The following is a 25,295-nucleotide window of genomic DNA, read 5'->3' as shown; positions in this document are numbered from 1 at the left end:
TTTTTTTTTTTTTTTTTTTTTTTTTTTTTTTTTTTTTTTTTTTTTTGCGACGGAATCTCGCTCTGTCACCCAGGCTGGAGTGCAGTGGCGAGATCTCAGCTCACTGCAAGCTCCGTCTCCCGGGTTCACGCCATTCTCCTGCCTCAGCCTCCTGTGTAGCTGGGACTACAGGTGCCCGCCACCACGCCTGACTAATTTTTTTTTTTTGTATTTTTAGTAGAGACAGGGTTTCACCATGTTAGTCAGGATGGCCTCGATCTCCTGACCTCGTGATCCACCCGCCTTGGCCTCCCAAAGTGTTGGCATTACAGGCGTGAGCCACTGCACCCCGCCACAGCCTAACTTCTAACCCTGGCCTTAGATTGACCCCCAAACCCACCCTCACAGTGTTCTCCAACCTTGTCCAAACCCAACCTCAAACCCAGGTTTCAGATTCTTCCCAAATGTTGCCACGCACTCACGGTCAACCCTATGTATGACCCCTAACCCGGCCCTCTGTAGGACTGTCCTCCCTACTCCTGTACAACTCCAACCCTGCCCACAGATGATCCCAACTTCAATGGATTGAGGCCAAGCTTTACTCCTAACCCTGGCCCACACACTACAGCCATGGCGTGACCCTAACTTTAATGGTTTTCTGACTACCAGTAATGTGGAACATTTGTAAATCCTAAGATCCATCCGGGCGTGGTGGCTCAGGCCTGTAATCCCAGCACTTTGGGAGGCCAAGGCAGGTGGGTCACTTGAGGTCAGGAGTTCAAGACCAGCCTGGCCAACATGGTGAAAACTCATCTCTATTAAAAATACAAAAAATTAGCCAGGCGTGGTGACAGACACCTGTAATCCCAGCTACTTGGGAAGTTGAGGCAGGAGAATTGCTTGAAGCTGGGAGGCAGAGGTTTCAGTGAGCCAAGATCACACCACTGCACTCCAGCCTGGGCAACATAATGAGACTCTGTCTCAAAACAAAACAAACATCCTGAGATCCAACAATTCTGTTCCTAGGCATATACTCAGCACATACCCAAGGGAAACCTAGCCTCTTGTGTTCTGTGTTGTGGGAGACATGTAACAGCAACGTTCATAGCAACACTCTTTTTGTTTGTTTTTTCTTTTTTTTTTTTTTTTGAGATGGAGTCTCGCTCTGTCGTCCAGGCTGGAGTGCAGTTGCACGATCTCGGCTCACTGCAACCTCCACCTCCTGAGTTCAAGCGATTCTCTTGCCTCAGCCTCCCAAGTAGCTGGGATTATAGGCACATGCCACCACATCTGGCTAATTTTTAATATTTTTGGTAGAGACAGGTTTTACCATGTTGGCCAGGCTGGCCTCAAATTCCTGACCTCAAGTCATCCACCTGCCTTGGCCTCCCAAAGTGCTGGGATTACAGGCATGAGCCACCATATCTAGCCTATAGGAGCACTCTTTGTAATAGCAAAAGAATTGAAAAGAACCTGTACAAGTTATCCCTTACTATGTAGCAAATTACCACCAATTTAACAGCTTAGAATAACACACACTTATTATTATATCTCACATTTTCTGTGGGTCAAGAGTCCAGGCAAGGCTTGGCTGGGTCCTCTGCTTCAGTGTTTCTTTCCTACAAGGCTGGAAGCAAAGGGCCAACCAGAACTGCAGTTTCATCTGAAGGCACAACTGGGGAAGTATCTAGGCTTTCAGGCTTACTTGGTTGTTGACTCAATTCACTTCCTAGTGGGCTGTCAGACTAGAGGCTTTAGTGTTTTACTGGTTGTTGGCTGATGGCCACTGTCATTTCCTTGACACATGGCCATCTCTAGTATGGTAGCTTACTTCATCAAAGCCAGGAAGGGAGAGAGTTGATAATCTGCTACCAACAAGGGAGTTACAGGCCTGGTGCTGTGGCAGAGGTGCACTTCTCAGAGACAGACTTAGCTATATCTGGATACCAGGAGCAGAGGCCTCAAAGAGGAAGAACCTTCAGGACCTGGCCCAGCCTCTGCCATGCAGGAGGCCAACAGGTGAGGTTGTGACACCAGTCATCAAACCTGTATTCTGGGCCCACAGTGCTACTGCTAAGGCAGAACTATTAGCCTGCCCTGTCTCCTGGTCCTTGGGCCACTCCATCAGCCATTCCTACTAGCTTTACATATAGCAGCCTACAGGTGAGGTTACATGGATAAAAGTTTCAGAAAATAGAACTCTGGGGGCACATTGCAGACTATGGAGAGATCATGGTGCTAGAGCAAGGGTCAGTGTGTGTGAAGGGCTAATGGTTAGTTCAGGGCAAGTGGAGGGTCAGGTGGAGCCAGTGTTAACCTAAGACCAGGTGGAGCGCATGGATGGGGCTCAGAACAAGGTCAGGAGTAGTCAGCAATTTTTATTTCATTTATTATTGAATATTTTAAATATTACTGAATGGGACTAAATATAATCCTTTGTTCATGACACTCTCTCCCCATTTGTCCATAATCAACTCACTTATGAACACCTATAAACCCACCTCCTGCCCCAAGAATGGAATTATTACAAATAACTTACACCTGCCATGTGCTTCTTGCATCTCCCCCTTGCTTCCACTCAGATATAACCACCATCCTAGATTTCATCCTTCCATTGCTTTTTCCTCCTTGTGGTAGACAGCTCCTAATGTGGCTCCCAGTAATCCCTGACTCCTGGTCGTCACCCCCATGTGTATCCCTTTCCTTGAATATAGGCTGGACTAGTGACTTGCTTCTGATAAGTAGAATACAGCAAATGTGATAGGATGTCAACTTTTGTGATTACATTAGATAAGATAATAACTCCCTTATTTTTAAATTTTTTTAAATTTTTTCTTTTTTTTCTTTTCTTTTCTTTTTTTTTTTTTTTGAGACAGAGTATTGCTTTGTCACTCAGGCTGGAGTGCAGTGGTGCGATCTCGGCTCACTGCACCCTCCAGCTCCCTGGTTCAAGTGATTCTCCTGTCTCAGCCTCTCCAGTAGCTGGGATTACAGGCACGTGCCACCACGCCTGGCTAATTTTTGTATTTTTAGTAGAGACGGGGTTCCACCATATTGGTCAAGCTGGTCTCAAACTCCTGACCTCAGGTGATCCACCAGCCTCGGCCTCCCAAAGTGCTGGGATTACAGCCGTGAGCCGCCGGTGGCGCCCAGCCATAACACCCTTCTTTTTTAGAGACAGGGTTTTACTCTGTTGCCCAGGCTGGAGTGCAGTGGCACAATCTTGGCTAACTGCAACCACGGCCTCCCAGGTTCAACCAATCTTCCCACCTCAGCCTCCTGAACAGGTGGGAAGACAGGTGCATACCACCATGTCCAACTAATTTTTTTTTTTTTAATGAGACAGAGTCTCGGTCTGTCGTCCAGGCTGGAGTGCAGTGGCATGATCTCGGCTCACTGCAACATCCGCCTCCCAGGTTCAAGCGATTCTCCTGCCTCAGCCTTCTGAGTAGCTGGAATTACAGGCACCTACCACTACGCCCAACTAATTTTTGTATTTTCAGTAGAGATGGTGTTTCACCATGTTGATCTAGCTGGTCTCGAACTTCTAACCTCAGGTGATCCACCCACCTCGGCCTCCCAAAGTGCTGGGATTACAGGTGTAAGCCACTGCACCTGGTCTTTTTATTTTATTTTATTTTTTTGTAGAGACAGGATCTCGCTTTGTTACCCAGGCTGGTCTCCAACTCCTATGTTCAAGTGAGCCTCCTGCCTCGGCCTCCGAAAGTGCTGGGGATTACAGTGCTTGGCCCCTCTCCTCTCTCTAACTGACACTAAATCCGCTATCTTCTGGTTCATTCATTTGTTCTTTCCTCTAATATTTATTGAGTACCTACGACGTACTAAATACCAGGAATACAAAAGTGAGTATAAAATATGATTTGTTCCCTCCAGTGTTCACAACCCTACAGGAGAGGAAGGCATGCAAGGTTATTTAAACTTTGTTACTTAATGTTTTCAATAGATAAAACATATATATGATTTAAAAAAAAACACATAAAAAGTGAAAAATTTTCTTGTTCCCAGCACATCTCTAATAGGGAACGTCTATCTTTAGTTTTTATGTATCCTTCCAGAATGACTTTATGTGACTATAAACAAACATGCACATTTGTCGTACTCTTATTTTTGAGACAGAGTCTTGCTCTGTCACCCAGGCTGGAGTGTAGTGGCACAATTTCAGTTCACTGCACCCTCCACCTCCTGGGTTCAAGTGATTCTTGTGCCTCGGCCTCCTGAGTAGCTGGGACTACAGGCACAAGCCACCATGCCTGGCTAATTTTTATATATTTAGTAGAGATGGGGTTTCGCCATGTTGACCCGAGCACCTGAGCTCAAATGAACCGCCCGCCTTGGCCTCCCAAAGTGCTGGGAAAACAGGCGTAAACCACTGCACCTGGCTAAGGTTAACTTTATTTATTTATTTATTTATTTATTTATTTTTTGAGACAGAGTCTCGCTCTGTTGCCCAGGCTGTAGTGCAGTGGCACAATCTCAGCTCACTGCAAGCTCTGCCTCCTGGGTTCACGCCATTCTCCTGCCTCAGCCTCCCGAGTAGCTGGGACTGCAGGTGCCTGCCGCCACACCCGGCTAATTTTTGTATTTTTAGTAGAGACAGGGTTTCACCTTATTAGCCAGGATGGTCTTGATCTCCTGACTTTGTGATCCACCCACCTCAGCCTCCCAAAGTGCTGGGATTACAGACGTGAGCCATCGCGCCCGGCCTAAGGTTAACATTTAAATCAGCAGATGAGGCTGGGCATGGTGGCTCATGCCTGTAATCCCAGCACTTTGGGAGGCCTAGGCGGGTGGATTGCCTAGGTGGTCAGGAGTTCAAGACCAGCCTGGCCAACATGGCAAAACCCCATCTCTACTAAAAATACAAAAATTAGCTGGACGTGGTGGCACAAGCCTGTAATCCCAGCTACTCAGGAGGCTGAGGCATGAGAATCACTTGAATCCAGGAGGCGGAGGTTGCAGTGAACCAAGATTGTGCAACTGCACTCCAGTCTGGGCAACAGAGTGAGACCCTGTTTCAAAAGTAAATAAATAATGCTGGACGCAGTGGCTCACGCCTATATAATCCCAGTACTTTGGGAGGCCAAGGCGGGCAGATCACCTGAGGTCAGGAATTCAAGACCAGCCTGGCCAACATGATGAAAACCCCATCTCTACTAAAAATACAAAAATTAACCAGGCGGGGTGATGAGTGCCTGTAATCCCAGCTACTCGAGAGGCTGAGGCAGGAGAATCGCTTGAACCGGGGAGGTGGAGGTTGCAGGGAACCAAGATCATGCCACTGCACTCTGGCCTGGGCAACAGAGTGAGAATCCATTTCAAAAAACAAAAGGAGAAAAGAAACAAATCAGCAGATGAGTGAAACAGATTTCCCTCCCTAAGGTGAGTGGGCCACATCCAGTCAGTTGAGACCTAAATAGAAGAAAAAGGCTGGCCCTCCCCAAATAAGAGAGAATTTTTATTGCCTGGTGGCCTTTGAATGGAAGCATCAGCTTTTTTCTTACCTTTGGGCTCAAACTAAAACATTGATTCTTCCTTGGTCTCAAACCTCCTGGCCTTTGGACTGGAGCTACATCATTGACTTTCCTGGTTCTCAGGTATTTGGACTCAGACTGGAACTAAACCATTGGCTCTCCTGGGTCTCCAACTTGCCAACTCACCCTGTAGCTCTTGGGACTGGTCAGACTCCATAATTTTGTGAGCCAATTCCTTATAATATGTCAGTCTTTCCTATCCGCCCTCTTTCCTGGTTCTGTTTCTCTGGAGAATCCTAGCTAATACAAAATTTTCCTTAGCAGGTTGGGCACGGTAGCTCACGCCTGTAATCCTAGCATTTTGGGAGGCTGAGGTGGGTGGATCGCTTGAGGCCAGGAGTTCAAGATAAGCCTGGATAACATTGCAAAACCCCATCTCTACTAAAAATACAAAAATTATCCCGACATAGTGGCTCATGCCTGTAATCCTGGCTACTTGGGAAGACATTGAAAACTTCCTCTTTTTTTTTTTTTTTTAAGTCATATAAGATTATATTGTCTGTACCAAATTTATTTAAGAAGTCCTCTATTTATGGACATTTGAGTTATTTCCAATCTTTTGTTATTACAAGAATGCAACAATAAATAACCTCATATATTCATGATTTAGTATCATGTGGAAGTATATCTCAATGATAAATTCCAGAACTGGGGTTGCTAGATCAAAGAATATATGCACCTGTAATCTTTGCTGTGTTTTTCTTTTTCTTTTCTTTTTTATTTTTTTGAGTCGGAGTCTCACACTATCGCCCAGGCTGCAGTGCAATGGCGCTATCTTGGCTCACTGCAACCTCTGCCTCCCGGGTTCAAGCGATTCTCCTGCCTCAACCTCCTGGGTAGCTGACATTACAGGCACCTGCCACCATGCCCGGCTAATTTTTTGTATTTTTAGTAGAGATGGGGTTTCACCAGGCTGTTTTTTTTTTCTTTTTTTTTTTGTGTGTATGCATTTGTAATCTTGATAGTTGTTGTGAAATTGTCCTCTACAAGGGCATGGCTCAGAGGAGAGACTGAAGACTGGTAGTCCATTGCCCTGCTTTGTTTGGTTTGCATGGTGTAGCATTTTTTACAAAATTGCAAATTTTTATGTTGATGAGGATGTGAAGCAACAGGAACTCTTATACTCTGCTAATGGGAGTGTAAGTACAATCATTTTGGAAAACAATTTGCCAGTTTCTTTTAAACACATGCCATGGCTGGGTGCAGTGGCTCATGCCTGTAATCCCAGCACTTTGGGAGTCCAAGGTGGGTTGATCACCTGAGGTCAGGAGTTCGAGACCAGCCTGGCCAACATGATGAAACCCTGTCTCTATTAAAAATACAAAAAAATTGGCCAGGCATGGTGGCTCATGCCTGTAATCTCCGCACTTTAGGAGGCCGAGGTGGGCTGTTTACCTGAGGTTGGGAATTCGAGACTAGACTGACCAACATGGAGAAACCCCGTCTCTACTAAAAATACAAAATTAGCTGGGCGTGGTGGCGCATGCCTGTAATCTCTTAAAAAAATACAAAAATTAGCTGGGTGTGGTGGCATGTGCCTGTAGTCCTGGCTACTGGGGAGGCTGAGGTGGGAGGAGTGCTTGAGCCCAGGAGGCAGAGGTTGCAGAGCTGAGATCGCACCACTGCACTACAGCCTGGGTGGCAGAGTGAGACTGTCTCAAAAAAAAAAAAAAAAAAAAAAAAAAAGGTGGAATTACTCATTTCATTGATCATTTTTATTAGGTACTGCCAAGCAGTTTTCCAATGAGGTTATAGTTGTTTAATTTTTAATTAAAAAGAATAGAGGGCTGGGCACAGTGGCTTGTGCTGCTGGTCTGGTCTCACACATTAGGAGCCCAAGGTTGAATGATCGCTTGAGGCTAAGAGTTTGAGACCAGCCTGGGCAACATAGTGAGACCCTGTCTCTGAAAAATAAAAATAAAAAAACTAAGAGGGTGCAGAATACCATGTGTTTGCAGCTATAGCGAGTGTTGTGTATTTTTTTTTTTTTTTTTTTTTTTTTTGAGACGGAGTTTCGCTCTGTCGCCCAGGCTGGAGTGCAGTGGTGTCATCTGGGCTCACTGATCACAGGCGCCCACCACCATGCTAATTTTTTTGTATTTTTAGTAGAGATGGGGTTTCACCATGTTAGCTAGGATGATCTCAATCTCCTGACCTCATGATCCGCCCGCCTCGGCCTCCCAAAGTGCTGTGATTACAGGCTTGAGCCACCGCGTCTGGCCGAGTGTTGTTGTTGTTTTTAAAACTCACCAGGTTCTCATGGTGTGTGGATGTTTTATATGTGCTCCATCTGTTCTCCTAACCTGGAGTTGCTCCTAATTCTTGTCTTGCCTCCATCTCCAGGGAGCTTAGTAGGGGCCTGTGGTTTCCCTTGCAGAACCATCTAACTTTGGTAAGGCCCTCTGCACAGGAAGCCCCAGAGCCTGGGCACCACTCGTGTGGTAAAACAGACACATTGGGCAGTGATGGGGCAGCCATGTAACTCCTGCCCTGACTTCCTCCTGACATGAAGAGTCTCATTTTCTCCTGGAGGCTTTCCAGAACCATCTTTGGCTTTCCCTGAGAGCATGTAGTATCCCCAGGCACGGGCAGGTCTGTATTTCAACTCCTCCCAGTTGGCCAGACTGCCCAATGCCTGGGAGTGTGAGGAACATTTGGCAAGGACAGGAGACCACAGTTCTTTGTGTGTGGTGTCCCTCCTACACTAAACTGTGAGTGCCTTCCACTCCACAGAGCCTAGCACAATAACTTACTCATCAGACACATTCAGTAAATGTTTGCTGAAAGGAGTTGACAATTCGGAAATAACCCCGGGCTGTGCAGTTAGCAGCTAGTTTGTGTTTGAGAGAGCCCACACCAGAGATGGTTTTGAGGAGTTGGCTAGAAAGACTTTTGAAAAAAGCAGGGTTGGGCCAGGTGCGGTGGCTCACGCCTTTAATCCCAGCACTTTGGGAGGCTGAGGCGGGCAGATCACTTGAGGCTAGGAGTTCAAGACCAGCCTAACCAACATGGTGAAACCCTGTCTCTACTAAAAATACAAAAATGAGCCCTGGGTGTGGTGGCGAGCGCCTGTAATCCCAGCTGCTTGGGAGGCTGAGGCAGAAGAATGGCTTGAACCCAGGGGGGCGGAGGCTGTAGTGAGCCGAGATGGTGCCACTGAACTCCAGCCTGGGCGACAGAGTGACACTCTGTCTCAAAAATAAATAAATAAATAGGCAAACCTTATCCTGGTTGAAGAGGGCTTGAATTTTGGCTATAAGAGAGTGGGGAGGACCTTCCAGGTTGGAAGGTTGGGTAAGGAGGGAGAGGGGATCACAAATGTCTGCACTGACCCAGAAGGTAATTAACCATGAGAAACAGGGATTGGTGGGGACTATGGTAAAGTGATGTGCTCTTATGGGGCTTGTAATGCCAGGCTGGAAAGTGAGCCCATGTCGTTAGATGTTTTGATATTTCAAAAGCCACGAAACCAGATTCCTGATTCCAGAAAGAGGAGGGGGAGGCAGGAGGGGGAAGAACTTTTTTAAAAAGCCCCATGTGGGCTAAACAAAATACATCTACAGGCCACTTGGGGCCCACCGTCTGCCAACTTTAGACCTTCAAGACAAGGTCTAAAGGTAGTGGTGTGGGAGTGGTTAGAGTGGGCAGGAGTGAGTGGGCTGAGATCAGAATGTGAAAAGCTCTCAATGTAAGTGCTGTCTCTCAAACGCGAGGGCACATGAATCACCCAAAATGCTGCTAAAGTTTGTGAAGCGCTACTGGAGACAGTCCCAGAGGGCTTTGGAGCAGGAGAGGGACGCGATGAAAACAAGAGCTCAGAAAGATTAATTTGCCAACAGTGTGCAGACAGGAGATCAGCAGACAGGTTATCGACCACAGGGTGGCAGACTTGAGATCTCCTTTAAGGCAGCGACCCCGGCCCTGCTGAAGGGAAGCTGGCCTTCAGCCGCCCAGGCCGCCACTCCTCTAGTTCCGTTGGAAGGAAGGCGCTGCGTGCTCCGGACGGCTTACTGCGGGCACTTTGGGGAATCCGTCCCCACGGGCGAAGTATAGGTGGGGTGTTCGCGAACCGGCGGGCGGAGAGCACCGGCAAGAACCCCCGCAGAACGGAGAGCCACGCCTCTCGCTCCCCGGCTCATTGCAGGCGCCCACATCCCACCCTGCAGTGCCGAAAGAGGCGCATCTCGCTGCCATGGCGACCGCCTCCATGGAGACCGGGAGCAGAGGCTGCGGTCCCCGGGGGCGCGTCACAGGCTCTCCCAGCCCCCAGCCCGCGTGCCTTCTTTGTTCTGATGCTTCTCCAGGCCGGGCCGGGCTCCCGGGACGTGTCTCGGGCCCGCACGGGGGCGCTTCTTCCGACACAGGGGATGGGGTGGAAGGGGAAGAGGTCCAAACCCTGGGGTCGAAATAGGAGTGATGGAGGGTTCCTCAGCTCCTGAACGAGACTAGCACGGCCCGTATCGATGGCCGAAGCCAGCGTGGAAGCCCTGGGAGAAAGGCCACCTTCAGGAGCTCCACCCAGCCCCGAGACGCGCCCGACAGCCCTCCCGACAACGCAGGGCCCAAGGGAGGCGCGTCCTAGCAAGCGTCAAGGCTGGAGGCGCTATCCCCTAGGCAGAAGGGGCGGGGGCGGGGCCAATCCGCGGCCCTCCTTCCCCCTCTTCCCGTGCCGGGTTCTGGCCCCTGGCCCAGTTGGGCCGCCTGCCCACCTTCCTCGCGAGAGCTCGCCCGGCAGGCGCGGACTCGCAGGGCGCAGCCTCATCGACCCTTGCACGTGACGTAGGCGGCCCTCGCCAGTTGGCCGTTCTTTGGAGCCCGCTTATTGGTCCGAAGCATCTCTTGCCCCACCCCCAGATCAACCAATGGGCGGCGGCGGGGGCGTGCCGACGGGCGGGCGGCAGCCGCGCGGGGCTCCCTTCCTCGTGTTCGGCGTTGAGCCCCTGCAGCCGCCCGCAGCGGTCGTCCCTGCCCTCCCCGGCCCCGGGGTGCACCCCTCAAGGTGAGGCCACCTCTCTGCTCCCTGCCTCCCGGTTCCTTCCCGTTCGCCGAGGTCCCCTCCCGGTCCCGGCCCTGTCCTGAGCAGTCAGTGCCTGGGACCCCAGCGGCTGTGATGGCAAGGCTAGGGTGGGGGGCTCCGCTGTCGGGGCCGGGCCTGGAGGACTCCCCAGCACCTAAACTAGAGTGATGTCAAGTTCCCGGGGCTTAGTGACCGTTAGCTGGTGCAGCTGGGGTGTTTTCTGCGAAGCGATTGTCGGGGGGCACGAGTGCGGTAGTGAGGGCGGGGGCGTAATGGGGTCAGGGCCCCACCCTCCGCACGACCCTGTTCATTGCCGCTGCCTCGCTGCATGACCTTGGAGGAGTAGCATCTCTGAGCCTCCGAGCCTCAGCACCCTCAGGAAGGAGGGCAGTGATGTCTGGGAGTGCGGGCTCCGGAGACTCCTGCGTCAGCCGAGGTGAGCGAAGGTGGGGAGCGCACAGGATTATCTCCGAGGGACAAAGCCGCTGCCTCGCAGCTAGGGATGGATTGGATGGGGGGGATGTCCGATTGCATTTCCCCCCTCCCCCTGAGATGACAAGAATGGGGTGTGGCGGGGGTGCCACACCCACAGGGATGGCTGCCGGAGAGGATAAAGGGTCCTACACCTGGGCCCCTGGGGCCTCGGGGGCTTGGCCTCCACCTCCCCCCCGGTGGCACGAAGGAGGAGGGACTGGATTTAGGTTCTGGACCGATGTTTCCATTAGTAAGCAGGGACTGAGAAAGGGAAGTCTCCGCTTGCCTTTCTTCTTGAATCTTGGCACTGGAAAGTAGGGGTAGGGCATTTTTCTGCCCCGGGGAGTTGAAGAAAGTCGGGGCGGCATCCCTATCTCCCTCCCATTCTGGTCTTCTGTGGAGGGAAAATGTAGCTGGATAACCCCCCACGTTCTATCCATCCTGAGCTACGAGGCAGCAGCCCTGTCCCTGGGAGACAATCCTGTGTACTCCCACCCTCACCTCGGCTGACTCCCTGGACCCAGCCTGGCCTCTGCTTCTTGGGACCTCTGGATCACAGGCCCAGGGCAGGGCCTAGGTGGGGCATGCCATCTGGAGGCTAAGCACCCACTAGCTGAGGGCAAAGAGGGGAGAATGCTGGGCAGAGAAGGGCAGCACTTGTTGGGGAGGCAGGAAGGTGTGGGTGGTGAGGGTCCCTTCTCCATATTCCCCCACCCCCACCCCCAGCACTTCACTGTTAGAGGGAGAGAGAACACCCATACTTATCTTTGCACCTTTGGCCTGCTGGAGGGAGAAGGAAATGAAGTCACATTAAGGCTGAGTTGATGTGTAGCTGCCACAACTTCTGACCTCCAGCCTCGCTTTTCCAGGCCTTGTTCTGAGTATGTGTGGCCCCTGCTGTGTCCAGTGCTGAGAGTCAGCAGGTCAATGTGGCCCCATCTCAAGGCCTTAATGGGTGTTCTTTTCACAGGCGTGAGCTTTAATGGGAGGCTACGCAGTGCTTCTGCTGGACTGAGTGCTTGAGCCAGGACTGAGCCCCAGGCTGGGGTAGGAGAGGAAGAGGTAGGGAGGGTGGAAGGTTGCAGAGTTCCTGGCTCAAGAGAGAAAGACTTCGAACCACAATGAGAATGGGGATTGAAGAAGGAATGAGAAATGAGGTCTCATATGTTGGGAGCATACTGGCCAGAGGTGAATGGGTGTAACTCCTCTTCCTGCACCCTGGGCTGGGGACTGGAAGCTTGCTGACACCCCATCTCAGCAGGGAGGGTAAAATATTTTTTTTTTTGCTGGGGGGAGGGGCACCATGTTCCTCCCTGGTTATTTCCCAGTTTTCCAGGATGTTCATTCTGCACATCTTCCTTGTGAGCCCCTCTGGTTAGGGGGACTGGGAACTCACAGCATCTGTTCTCTGACCCTCCCTAGGGACCTGGCTGCTGTGGGAGTGGGAGAAGGGGCAGGCAGGAGGAGGGAGGCCCCCTCAACCCTTGAGCTGTTTTCCAAGAAGGCTGACGTCCCTGGGGCCCACTCTAAGGGTCATTCCTGACTCCTCCAGGATTGGCCTGAAGTGCCTCTCTGACGGTGCTGCTGAAATTGCTGTTGCTTTAGAAACCAGGCCTTTGGGGGTTTGCTTTTGCAGAGGTGGGGGTGCATTGTCACAGAGCTTCAGACACAGTTGCAGCAAACCCTGGGAGGAAGAGGCCACTGCTTATTCCTGTGTTACACATTAGGAAACAGGGACAGAGAAGTGAAAGAACTCACCCATGCAGCTAGCAAGGGCAGATCCTGAATTTGAACCAGGACTGCTGCCTCTGGGGGCCTTGTGGATTGAGCCACGGTGAAGCCTTGGTTAGCACAGGAGGAGGCTGGAGGCAGGGCCAGGCTTGGGTTTGTGTGGTGGCCTAGCTGTTCTCTGTGGACACAGCTGCAGCAGGGGAGGTCCAGTGCCCTCTTTGCCTGTTTCTGATGAGGAATTGTATGTGGACAAGAGTCCAGCTCCCAGGGGACAGCGACCAGCAGGTTCTCCATTGAGAAAGGAGGTTTGGTTTTCCCAGTTTCCTATGGCTTCCTGAAGTCACTTGCTTCCTGCCTCTATGTCCTCACTGTCCGGAGGGTTACAGGCCCTGAGTGTTTGCCCTTTACTGAATACTGGGCACTGCAATGAGATGTGGGTCCCACCCTCAGTGGGGATGGGGCATGTCCCTCTCAAAGCAGGCATGGACAGGTAACCAGCTGATTGCAGCAAGGCCTGAGGAATGCCAGTGGGAGGCCACTTGGTGGGGGCCAGCGAGGGAAGTGCCCCCAGGGCAGGGGTAGGGTAAGAGAGTGGGGTGAGGAGTTCTGCTTCCTGAGAGCCCCCAGTGCAGTCACTGGCTCTGACCATATCATTTAGTGCTGAAGTACGGGCCTTGGCCAGGCCCTCTAAGCAAATGTGATGTGATCATTCATTCAACAAACATAAACCAAACACAGCTCCTCCCTGTCTGGTGCTGCGCTGAGTGCCAGGGACACAGGGTTTGACAGAAACACAGTCACTACCCTCGTAAAGTGAGGAAGAGGGATATCAAACGATCCCAGACGTGAGAAAGGGGATTCCGTAAAGAGCTGTAGTCCTGTCCTGGGATTTGCAGGGTATGCATCCTTAAAAAAGAAATGTTGGGCTTGAGACCCTGTCGAAGGTGTGGCTGGGAGGGATGGGATTGTTTCTGGCTGAAGGGATGACCTGGGCAAAGGCAGGGGGCCGGGTCAGGCAGTAGTTGGGGGGAAGACAGGGAAAGCGCCCTGCATGGACCGGGTCAGTGTTTTGTGAAAAGGGCCTGTGGCCTTTGCTCACCAGCCACTAGTGCAGTTTGACCTGAGCCTTCAGGGGGCATCCTGGGAGATGGGGGGACCTTGTGGACCCTGGGCTGTCACTGCCTCCTGGCTGCAGAGGTGTGGCTGGGGCAGCCTCTGCAGGATAGGAGGAGGGCCTCACACTCTTGCACTTGGCCATTTGTCATATGCTCTGAGTTCACAGCTTTGGGGGCAGCTGTAGTCGGTGGTGGGTTACGGCAGGCTGCTCTCCAAGACCAAGTTCCCTGGGGACAAGCTGAGCTTTCTAGGGCTGAGGCAACCGACCCCACAGTGGCCCTGGCCAGAGGTGAGTGGGTGTAGCTCCACTTCCTGCGCCCTAGGCTGGGGCCTGGAAGCTCACCTCTAAGAGGGGGTTGCTGGCCTGGTCCATTGGCCAGAGGGGGCTCCTGGTGGTACCCAAACTGTGAACACCCTGCCCATGAGCAAGGCTTGGGCATGGGTTGACTTTGCCCACATTGAGGAGTGGGGAGTGAGGTGAGGCCACACCTGCTCCCAGGGCAGCTTGGCACCAGAGGGACCTTGAGGTCATGCCCTCCACAGGCCCAGCCCTAGACTATGAGGCCACCCTGTAGTTCCTCTTCTTTTCCTGGACTGACGAGCCAGTGTCACTCATCTCTAAATTCTTCAGTGTGTTTCCCTGAAAAAATAAGGACATACTTCTTTACCTAATACAATTCCATGATCGTACCTAACAAAATCAACTCATTTCTTAGTGTCACCTCATGTCCAGGCCCTTAGTGTCACCTCATGTCCAGGCCATTTACATTTTCCAGATCCCCCAAATGTCTTTTTTTTTTTTTTTTTTTTTTGAGACAGAGTTTTGCTCCTTTTGCCCAGGCTAGAGTGCAATGGCACGATCTTGGCTCATCACAACCTCCGCCTCCCGGGTTCAAGTGATTCTCCTGCCTCAGCCTCCTGAGTAGCGGGATTACAGGCATGCACCACCACGCCTTGCTAATTTTGTATTTTTTAGTAGAGACAGCGTTTCTCCATGTTGGCCAGGCTGGTTTCGAACTCCCGACCTCAGGTGATCTGCCCGCCTTGGGCCTCCCAAAGTGCTGGGATTACAGGCATGAGCCACCGCGCCCAGCCTGTTTTCTTTTCTTGAGACAGAGTCTCACTGTGTCACCCAGGCTGGAGTGCAGTGGCGGGATCTTGGCTCACTGCAACCTCTGTGTCCCAGGTTCAAGCAGTTCTCCTGCCTCAGCATCCTGACTAGCTGGGATTACAGGCGCACACCACCACGCCTGGCTAATTTTTGTATTTTTAGTAGAGATGGGGTTTTGCCATGTTGGCCAGGCTGGTCCCAAACTCCTGACCTCAGGCTTCCCGCCTTGGCTTCCCAAAGTGCTGGGATTACAGGTATGAGCCGCAGCACCTGGCCCCCACAGATGTCTTCTTTGATAGGTAGTTCGAAACACCCTCTACTTTATTTTTCTTCTCGCAGCTGATGTGGTGAAAAAAACAGGTCAGTTGTCCTGAAGATTATCCTTTTTTGGTCTGTAAGTGTGTGTTGATCTAGAACAGGGGTTGGCAAACCTTTGCTCTGAAGGGCCAGATCATAAATGGTTTAGACTTTGCAGGCCATATGGTCTCTATCATAACTACTTGGAAGTAGCTTTGTTTTAGTGCAAAAACAGACAACATGTAAGTGAATGAAGTGTAGTGTTCTATTAGTAAAACTTTATTTACAAAAAACTTTATTTTCCAGGCCCGGCGACTCATGCCTGTAATCCCAGCACTTTGGGAGGCTGAGGTGGGCGGATTGCTTAAGCTCTGGAATTTGAGACCAGCCTGGGCAACCCTGTCTCTACAAAAATTAGCCAGGCATGGTGGTGTGTGGCTGTGGTCTCAGCTACTTGGGAGGCTGGGGTGGGAGGATTGCTTGAGCCTGGGAGATCAAGGCAGCAGTGAGCTGGACTCCAGCCTGGGCTGGACAGAGTGAGACCCTGTCTCAAAAACAAAAAAACAGGCAGCAACTCTACCATCAGCTGCATAATCAGCTGTAGTTTGCCGCTTTCCTATCTAGAACAATCTCCCTTGTTTTCTTTTTCTTTTTCTTTTTTTTCTTGAGACAGAGTCTCACTGTGTCACCCAGGCTGGAGTGTCGTGGTGCGATCTCGGCTCACTGCAACCTCTGCCTCCTGGATTCAAGTGATTCTCCTGCCTCAGCCTCCCAAGTAGCTGGGACTATAGGCGCCTGCCACAACACCCGGCTAATGTTTGTACTTTTAGTAGAGACGGGGTTTCACTATGTTGGCCAGGCTGGTCTTGAACTCCTTACCTTGTGATCTGCGAAACTGCTGGGATTATAGGTGTGAGCCACCATGCCTACCCTGTTTTATTTTTCTTCTTGACATTTGAAAACAAAAACAAAAACAAAAAACAGGTCAGTCATCCTGTAGAATGTCCTGCCTTCTGGGCTTGTCTCATTGCTTTCTCATGGAGTCATTAAATTTGTTCCACTCTCCTTTGTGTTTTCAGCAAATAAGAAGTTGAAGCTAGAGGCTGGTTTAGATCCAGGTTAAACCTTTTTGGCAGGAATCCCTTGTCAGTGATGCTGTGACTTTGGGCTGCCTCACTTCAGGAGGCATCAGTGTGACAGGCTGTCCTGCACAAAGTAGAGAGAGAGACCAGTGGGTGACTGGGAGTAGTCACATCCCTCCATTGCAAACTCGTGCTATTCCTCTTAAACACCAGGTCCTCGGCCAGGCATGGCGGCTCACGCCTGTAATCCCAGCACTTGGGAGGCCATAGTGGGCAGATCACTTGAGGTCAGGAGTTTGAGACCAGCCTGGCCAACATGGTGAAACTCCATCTCTACTAAAAATACAAAAATTAGCCAGGCATGAGTCTCAGCTACTTGGGAAACTGAGGCAGGAGAGTCGCTTGAACCCAGGAGGCAGATGTTGCAGTGAGCTGAGATTGTGCCATTGCACCCCAGCCTGGGTGACAAGAGCGAAACTCTGTCTCAAACAAAACAAAACAAAACAAAACAAAACAAAACCAAATTAAAAAAAAACCACACACACACACACCAGGTCCTCTGTCAGTGACACTTGGGCACCTCTGAGTATCTGCTTCCTGTCAACCTTCCCCTCTGGTTTAGCATCCACTGGCTCTGGTTGCCTCCAGCATTTGTTTCTTTTCTTTTTTTTTTTGAGACGGAGTCTCGCTCTGTCGCCCAGGCTGGAGTGCAGTGGCCGGATCTCAGCTCACTGCAAGCTCCACCTCCCGGGTTCACACCATTCTCCTGCCTCAGCCTCCCCAGGCGCCCGCCACCTCGCCCGGCTAGTTTTTTGTATTTTTTAGTAGAGATGGGGTTTCACCGTGTTAGCCAGGATGGTCTCGATCTTCTGACCTCGTGATCTGCCTGTCTTGGCCTCCCAAAGTGCTGGGATTACAGGCTTGAGCCACCGCGCCTGGCCCAGCATTTGTTTCTTTAGGGGTTGCAGAATGACTTAGCATTTGGTCATTTCTTTGTTATTTATTAGCAGGAATTCTTCCCGAAAGAAGAGCTTTCCGTCAACCACCAGGGCAATTTGGTCACAAGAAAGGCCAAGAGACAGGCTGAATTATTTCTCTTTAATCCCTAGCTTTCAGAGTAAAGAGGGCACTGCTACCGTCAGTGGTGACAAATGAGGGCTTTTGAGGGCTTGGGTTTGTTTGTTTTGCTTTCCCTCGTCTTTTTTAATAATCTCTGTGAATGCCCTGCTTTTATGTGTTCCATCTGTTTCCATCAGTTGCACTCATTATTCTTTTTGATGCTCAGATAGTCCCAGCTCGGCCCATTGGAGGCTTCCTGGGGTGCCTCTCACTGCCCCTGTGCTGAGGCTGCCGTTGGGGAGATGAGCCGGAGGCAGGCCTGAGACTCGGGGCAGGGTCTGAATGGCGGGTTCAGATGGGGGCACACCCTCTCCACAGGCATCTGTTTTGCACATGGCTCTGACCAATCACCAGGAGGGAAAGCTCTAAGAACATGTTTCTTTTATGTGATCCCCTGTTCTTGCCCACCATCAAGCACACTGTTGCCTCTGACCTCACCCAGCTGCATTGCTTGTGCAACCTGAATAATGTAGCTCTAGGCCCAGCCTTCAGGGTCAGCAAGACCAGAACTGGTCCCTGGAAAATACCCATAAAATCCTCCTTTCCAGGCTGCCCCTCCTGCCAGCCTCTGGGAGTGCTGGGGATAGGAGTCCTATGCTGTTGCTTTGGCACCTAGAAGCTGTAGCTCAGCACATGCTGGCAGAACCCTGAGTCACTGCGGTATCACGAAGGGGTGAGGGCTCTTGGTGAATGTGGGCAGAAGCCCCCATGCTAGAGAGTACAGACACCACTTGGGCTGCTGAGAGCAGTAGCAGTTTGAGTCCTTCCTAAAGGGAGCTCCTCTGCTCTCCCCAAACCATGGGTCCGTGGGTGGCCCTGACCCCTGCCCTCCCCACTCCCTATCTTCAGGCTCCTGCTGGTGTCCCTGGAGCATGGGAGGCCGCTGAGTGTGAGTGGCGGTGTCCGGCAGGAGCTGCGTGGCAGGGAGGGCGTCCATGGCTGCGGCTAACAAGGGTAAGTGCCTTCCTGGCCTGGTGGGGCTTGCACAAGCTCTTCCAGTGGGCCCTGGTAGGAGGGCCATTGCTGCAGGTAGGGCCCGCACCACCTGTGTATGTGTGTGCATGTGTGAGTGCGTGTGTGTTGGTGTGCGAATGTGATTGGGAATATGTCAGTGTTTGTACCAGGTCCTGGGGCTCATACAAGCCCTAGCAGGGACCCCTGTGGACCCCTGTGGAGCCCTGCTGACTCCTTAGGCTCATCTGTGGAGATGTGTGCTCTTGTGTCTCTGCCCTTCCACTGTGGGGGTTGGGGGAGCTGAGGGGCTTGTGGTGAGCACCGAGACTGGTGATATGGGAGGGCCACATCAGGCTGTGGAAGGGAATTTGAGTTTCGTTCAGAATCCAGAAGGGATAAGGGAGGGTTTTAGGCCAGGGTGATCTGGTGAGATTAGAGGGTTAGTTCTGTGGGGCTCACCAGGGATTGTGGATGTGCTAGGCTGGCCCCCTGGGCCTCCGAGTATCCAAGAGGCCGGCTCAAAGCTGGATCAGGTCCTCCCACTAAGAGGACCCTGGGCAGAGCTCTTGGTGGGAGGGCCTAGGGGCCAGGGGTCAGAGAGGACTAGGGCCATGCTCTCGGCCTCCCCAGCCTGAGTGTTCATCCAGTCCAGGCCTTCAGCGCGGCTCCTGGCTACCCTACCTTTCCCATCCCTCTGCCCTTTCTGGTCTTGGAGAACCCGACCCAGCTCAGAGACAGCTGAGGACCTTGATGGTGGGTTAGGCAGAGGAAGGAAGGGGGTCTTGGGGTGGGTCTGGAAGCTTCCTTGGGTTCTCTCTTCTTGCTTGCCAGTGGCCAGTGAGGTTTAGTGGCAGCTGCAGCCTTGCCTAGGTGGGCTGAGTGTGTTTTTTGATCCCCTTTGTTTCTGCCACCCCTAGGCAGATCCCCTAGAGCCTGTTCCTGTCCCTGCCCCTTCAGGTTTGGGTCATGAGGATGGGCAGGCAGGGGCCTCATGCACTGACACAGCTTGGGGGTAGGCCCCAGGGATGGGGGGCTTTGCACTATGAAGGAGAGCACTGGGCAGGGTATCCAGAGGACTGGCCTGAGCCCCACGCTGCCCTGGCTTGGTGGGAGTCTGGAAGACTGTCCCTTCCTGTCTCTGGCACCAGCCCCATCCCCTTCAAGCAAGCGTCATATTAGCCAGTCCCTGAGTCCCCCCACACCCACTCTCAGGGGATGCATTTTTGTGGGAGGACTCGGGGGGCCTCAAGCCTCATGATCCCAGTGTCCACCTAGCCTTGAAAAGAGCCCAGCCAGTGGGAGCTGGATGATGTCAACGGCAGTCTTGGGGGCGACGAGGGGACAAGCGGGAGGAGTTTCCTGGGGACACGGAAAGCCCTCAGAGCCCTCTCTCACTCTTCCTAGGCAATAAGCCCAGAGTCCGGAGTATCCGCTTTGCGGCAGGCCATGATGCGGAAGGATCCCACAGCCACGTCCACTTTGATGAGAAGCTGCATGACTCGGTGGTCATGGTCACCCAGGAGAGTGACAGCAGCTTTCTGGTCAAGGTACATGCACACCTCCCCCATCAGCAGCTTCTCCCACTCCCCGGCTCTGCCTGGCTTCTGGGTGCCTGTCCCCTTTCCTCTCAGCTGGGCTTATAGGCATGTCTGTGCCTTTCCCTGTGCCTTGGTTTCCCCATCTGTCAGATGGGAGGCAGTGAGATTTCAATGAGATGAGAGCATTTAGAATGTCATCCAGATCAAGAATGTCATCCAGATCAAGATGAGCAGAGCCATTGCTGTCATCTGCTTTACCCAGACAATAGCAATGGAAGGCAGTGTTGCAGCTATGGTGCCACTGGCCCAGGTTCAGGTCTGGGCCAGCCGTTCTGGCTCTGTGACCTTGGGACCTGAATTTCTCTTCTCTCAAGTGGAGACAATCACATTACTTAGACTTGGTATGAGAATGGAAGAATGTATGTATGTGATACAGGTGTGAAGCTAATTACAGCAATAACAAGGTGCAACTTTCTTTCTTTTTTAACCCTTCTTTGCCAAATCTCTGGCTGAGTTAGGCTCTTTGAAGTAGTATTATCACCCCCTGTTTTCTGCTTGGTGGAGCTGGGTTGGGGAAAATGGAGACTGAGGCCTTATTTATTCAGTCAATAAATGAGGGGTCCAGAGTTGAACAGGAGTGCCCTTGGGTCGGGGGAGGTCTGGCCTATTGAGCTGGACCTGCAGGGGGGTCTGCTGTGCTGCTCAAAAGGGGCCCAGGTTTAGTCTGGCCAACGTGTCAAAACCCATCTCTACTAAAAATACAATAGTTAGCCGGGTGTGGTGGCGCACGCCTGTAGTCCCAGCTACTTGGGAGGCTGAGGCAGGAGAATTGCTTGAACCCAGGAGGCTGAGGTTGCAGTGAACTGAGATTGCGCCAGTGTACTCCAGTCTGGGCAACAGAGAGACTCCGTCTCAAACAAACAAACAAAAAAGGTGGGTTTTGTCTCCATTTCTGTCCAACTCTGAAGTTCCCACTCTTTGTCTTACAGCTGACAGCTTCCCCAAGAGAATAAACGGAATAAACCAACACTTAAAAATAGCTCTCTCCCCTCATTGCAAAATCCACTCATGTCTTAATAGACATGAGAAAATTTGGAAGACAGAGAAAATGTGAAGAAATTTAAAAGTACCCACAGTCATACTATCCCAAAATAACCATGGTTAATATTCTGATGTGTGTTATTTCAGCTTTTTTTTTTTTTTCTTTTTGAGACGGAGTCTTGCTCTGTCACCAGGCTGGAGTACAGTGGCGTGATCTCGGCTCACTACAACCTCCAACTCCTGGGTTCAAGTGATTCTCCTGCCTCAGCCTCCGGAGTAGCTGGGATTATAGGCACATGCTACCACGCTCAGCTATTTTTTTATATTTTTAGTAGAGACGGGGTTTCACTCTGTTGGCCAGGATGGTCTCGATCTTCTGACCTCGTGATCCGCCCCTGTCGGCCTCCCAAAGTGCTGCGATTACAGGCGTGAGCCACCGCGCCTGGCTTATTCCAGCTTTTTAAAATTTTATTTATTTATTTTTCTGAAAACACTATGGTGATGGATCCAGCTTATTTTAAAAAGCGTTGTTTCCAAAAACAAAAGCTGGCATCACCATGTCCACACTGGTTTTTGCTTGTTTCTGTTGTGAACTGTCTCCTGTGTCAGTAGATAATTTTCCACGAGATTTTACAACTGCCTACTGCTCCATGATATGTGTCATCATTGACTTAGCTGGCTCCCTATTCCTGGGTGTTACGGCTGTTTTTGTTTTCATTGTTATAAATAAGGCAGCGAAGAGTATTTTTTTGCACATCTCTATTTCCCCTGGAAAATTCTACAAGTAGTACCCCTGGGTCACAAGGTCACAGTTAGCAGGTACAGCCAGAAAGCCCTCTTGAGGGGTGTGCCCTCTACCAGCAGAGCATGAGGGGGGCACATGGACTGAGGTTTGTCACGTAGCAATATCGACCTGGTCCCATTGAACAGCTAAAACTCTCTGCAGCCAGTCCCAGTTGGCCCCCAGGGATGGGGCTGCCCAGCCCCAGTAACTGTGAGCAGGAGTTTGTGTGCTCATGTGAGCTGGGAGTACAGCATGCACCCTTTGCCTGCTGGCCTGACACTCCTGCCAGTCATCCTGCTTAGCAACCACCCTGGCTTGTGACCCTTCATACTACTGGAATTTCCAAGAATGGCATTTTTTCCAGAGGGTGGCTGTCACCAAGCACTGTGAATGAACAACAGAAATTGCTTGGGTTGTGAGTATGGGCTATTGGGCATAGTCAGCCTTTGAGTGGGCAGGCGGGCATCCACAATCCGGTGCCAGCAGGGCAGCCAGGAGCCCCAGTTCAATGGCTGGTGCCAGGCCTGTGGTCCAGCTCTGGGCTGACACAGCTGGTCTACTGTCGTGTCTCTAATTTGATCCCATCCCTCATCCCGCACTGTCTGTGGCCTGGTGTCATCCTATGAGCGAATGGAAGACCAGCATCCTTGACCCTGGGATACTGGCAGTGATGGGGACAGGTGGATGACCTGTGGGACTTTGAACCTTTCCTTGTAGGCAGTGGGTGGTACCTTGCTGGGTGCCATGCATGGCAGGAGTGGTTAAGAAGTCTAGGGAGGACTTGACCCTGGCCACACTATGTGGCCTTTGGCCAGTCATTTTGTGGCTTCCATTTTCTCGTCTATGAAATGAGCCACTGAGGACTTTGGGGCCTGTGAGACAGATGCTGAGGATCTTGCTGGCCAAGCTGTAGGGCTGGGACCCTCAAGGGAAGGGGTCTGTGAAAGGGCTGGGGCCACTGGGCTGGGTGGTCGATCAGCTAGAGTGATGGAGGGAATTGGGCTTTCTGGGCTCTCTGGGGAAGCAGGTGCTGGGGTCCATGGGATCATAGGTGACACAACTGGGTGGGCCTGGGGGAAGCAGGAAGTGAAGGTGCCTCCCTCCCCCACCTCTCTTGCTGTAGGTTGGCTTCCTGAAGATCCTGCACAGGTATGAGATTACCTTCACTCTGCCCCCAGTGCACAGGCTGAGCAAGGACGTCCGTGAGGCACCTGTCCCCAGCCTGCACCTCAAGCTCCTCAGCGTGGTGCCCGTCCCTGAAGGTGCGTCCCCTCCTCCAGCAGGCCCATAGGGAGTGGGAGTGAGAACATGGGGTGCTCCCTTACCCCCAACTAGGGTGGATGGGCAGCTCAGCAAGTCGGGGACATGGCACCTCTTTGTGAGCTTGCAGTGTGGCAACACAGCAGGTCCCACACTCCAGGCCTTGCTCCCTGTCCCTGAACAGAAGTCCATGAGCTCGTACTTGCCTGTACCTGCCCATGGTGTGATGGTTACCTCTGTGGGGCAGTAACTAAGACGGGAGCCGCTGAGGAACTTGTTTGAAGCCTCCAGCTCTCCCTCCTGCTTCCCTAACCCTCGAGAAAAACCTGCTGGAGCTACACACACCTTGTGGATAACTCCTAGCACCCACCAGTCCCAGACCTTGGATTTCAGGCTGCTGTTCCTATCAGGCTCCCTTCAGGTCCTGCCCCACCCCCAGCTCCCAGGCTGGCAGAGGCTAGGGTGTCAGTTTCATGGAGCTCCAGCTTCAGTTTCCTGTCCCCATCACCAGCCTCCCCATGACCTTGTCCTTCAATGGATTGAGACCCCTCAGGCCTTTACCTCTTGCCATCTGATCTGCTCAAAGCCTACCCTGCCCCACCCCCCTCATTCCTCATCACCGCCTCTCCCTGCCTTCCTTTTGGGAGAAAACAGCCAGACCTTATTTTGGAAGCCTGAATTGGACCCTACTTCATTCACTCTTGGAGCCACATTGGGGTGGCCCACAGGCTGGAGGCATGTCCAGCTCACTGAAGAATGGGTAAATTTTTGAGACCTCTGCACCCCTGCTAGGGGGAATGGGTCTCTGGGCTCCAGAAGGGCCATCCCTGCCCCTTTCTTGGGGCAACTCAGCATGTAGCCCCCCGCCATGGTGGTGGGTAGGGGCCAGTGAGTGCCAGGGGTAGGATCGGGAGGCTGAGGGAGGTACTGACCACTTGCCCCTGTCCCCGGGCAGGTTATAGTGTCAAGTGCGAGTACTCAGCACACAAAGAGGGCGTCCTCAAAGAGGAGATACTGCTAGCCTGCGAAGGTGGCACCGGCACCTGTGTGCGCGTGACGGTGCAGGCCCGCGTCATGGGTGAGAGCGTGAGGCTCCTGGTTGGAGGAGGGATGCACAAGCTCGACTGCAAGGGTTTCTGTCCTCAGGGAACCAGGGCTGAACAAGGGCTCCTTGCCCAGTTTGGGGGTTCTCAACCTCCTTGGTGGGTCCCCACCTCCAGCTGATCCCTGAGGGAAGGGGAGGGGTCCCCTTAGTGGGCCGCATGGGTGGGGCCAGGGGCCAGCATGGCACTGACTTGCACCCCACCTTGCAGACCGACACCACGGCACGCCCATGCTGCTGGACGGTGTCAAGTGCGTGGGCGCCGAGCTGGAATATGACTCAGAGCACAGCGACTGGCATGGCTTTGACTGAGGCCTGAGGCCCCGCCTGCCCCGGGCCCCTCAGCCTTAAACCCCGCCTTGTCCCCCCGACATGCTGCGTGATGGTGTGGCTTCCTCGCCCCTCTCTGGGGTGGGCGTGGGGGTGGAGTGGCCTTGCTCACGCCTCTCACCTCTGCCTTCATTTGTGCCGCCACCCTGCCCTTCCCGCGTCCTCCTCTCCCACTTCCTCCTCTCCGTGTGCCTCAGTCTCCTGCCGGAAGAAATGGGTTGAGCCCGAAAGGAGGCTGTCTGAGGAAGGGAGAGGGAGGGCCTGGGGTGGGTTTCCCACTCCCCACCCCAAGCCATAGGGGCTCCAACCAGGGTCTGGGAGAGGATGGAGCTGGCTCTGTGGCGTCGTGGCCCCATTACTGCTGCTGCTGCCTTGCTTCAGCCACCTCTCCTGCCCCTCCCTCGTCCCCACTGCTGTCCACCATGAGTAGGAGGGAGGTGCAGTCCCCAGCCCCCCCTCCGCCCTCAGGTCTGTGTTACTTGGTTTTTAAGCGACTGGTTGGGATAGAACCCTAAAGAAATAAAACGTCCAGTGGATACCGGAAGCCAGGTGGATTTTTGTTCTCTGGGGTTGGGGTAATGCCTACTCCTTTGCAGATGGGCCAAGGAAGGACTTGGGTAGACTCACTCTTTCAGGAGGCAGGGGCACCGCGTGGTATTATACCACCTAGCCCCACAAGAGGTATGCACAGGTGGTGGCATTTTAGGCCAGAAGCTGGCTGCCAAGACAATTAGTTTGAATGAGGAGGGAGGGACCTCGTGTAGGCAAGAGAGGTCTTAAGCAGTGGAGTTGTTTGGGATGCTTGATG

At 52.4% G+C, this 25,295-nt stretch overlaps 1 protein-coding gene across 5 annotated transcripts; it reads left to right on the top strand.

The window, feature by feature from the left end:
• Positions 1 to 9,816: 9,816 nt before the first annotated feature.
• On the top strand, positions 9,817 to 25,031 carry C10H20orf27 (chromosome 10 C20orf27 homolog). 5 transcript variants are annotated; one of them, XM_025400603.1, is made up of 6 exons: positions 9,817 to 10,102; positions 18,328 to 18,432; positions 19,837 to 19,979; positions 22,919 to 23,057; positions 24,011 to 24,133; positions 24,369 to 25,031. In XM_025400603.1, exons 2-6 carry the CDS (start codon positions 18,414 to 18,416, stop codon positions 24,467 to 24,469), a joined length of 525 nt encoding a protein of 174 aa, XP_025256388.1. In that variant the 5' UTR covers positions 9,817 to 10,102; positions 18,328 to 18,413; the 3' UTR covers positions 24,470 to 25,031. The 5 variants fall into 5 exon arrangements, with proteins under 5 accessions (XP_025256388.1, XP_025256387.1, XP_025256386.1 ...); XM_025400602.1 differs by having other exon boundaries at positions 9,818 to 10,530; XM_025400601.1 differs by lacking the exon at positions 9,817 to 10,102 and adding an exon at positions 10,393 to 10,530 and having other exon boundaries at positions 18,328 to 18,507.
• Positions 25,032 to 25,295: the final 264 nt, after the last annotated feature.

This window comes from Theropithecus gelada, chromosome 10, assembly GCF_003255815.1.
Source record: "Theropithecus gelada isolate Dixy chromosome 10, Tgel_1.0, whole genome shotgun sequence".
NCBI lineage: Eukaryota > Metazoa > Chordata > Mammalia > Primates > Cercopithecidae > Theropithecus > Theropithecus gelada.
Note: the sequence above shows the minus strand (reverse complement) of the source record. Positions and strands in the feature narration are given on the sequence as shown.

Coding starts and splice junctions, on each gene's coding strand:
- C10H20orf27 (XM_025400600.1), top strand. CDS start 18,414: ATGGCTGCGGCTAACAAGGGTAAGTGCCTTCCTGGCCTGGTGGGGCTT. Junction 18,508..19,836: donor TAGGAGGGCCATTGCTGCAG/GTAGGGCCCGCA, acceptor CACTCTTCCTAG/GCAATAAGCCCAGAGTCCGG. Junction 19,980..22,918: donor ACAGCAGCTTTCTGGTCAAG/GTACATGCACAC, acceptor CTCTTGCTGTAG/GTTGGCTTCCTGAAGATCCT.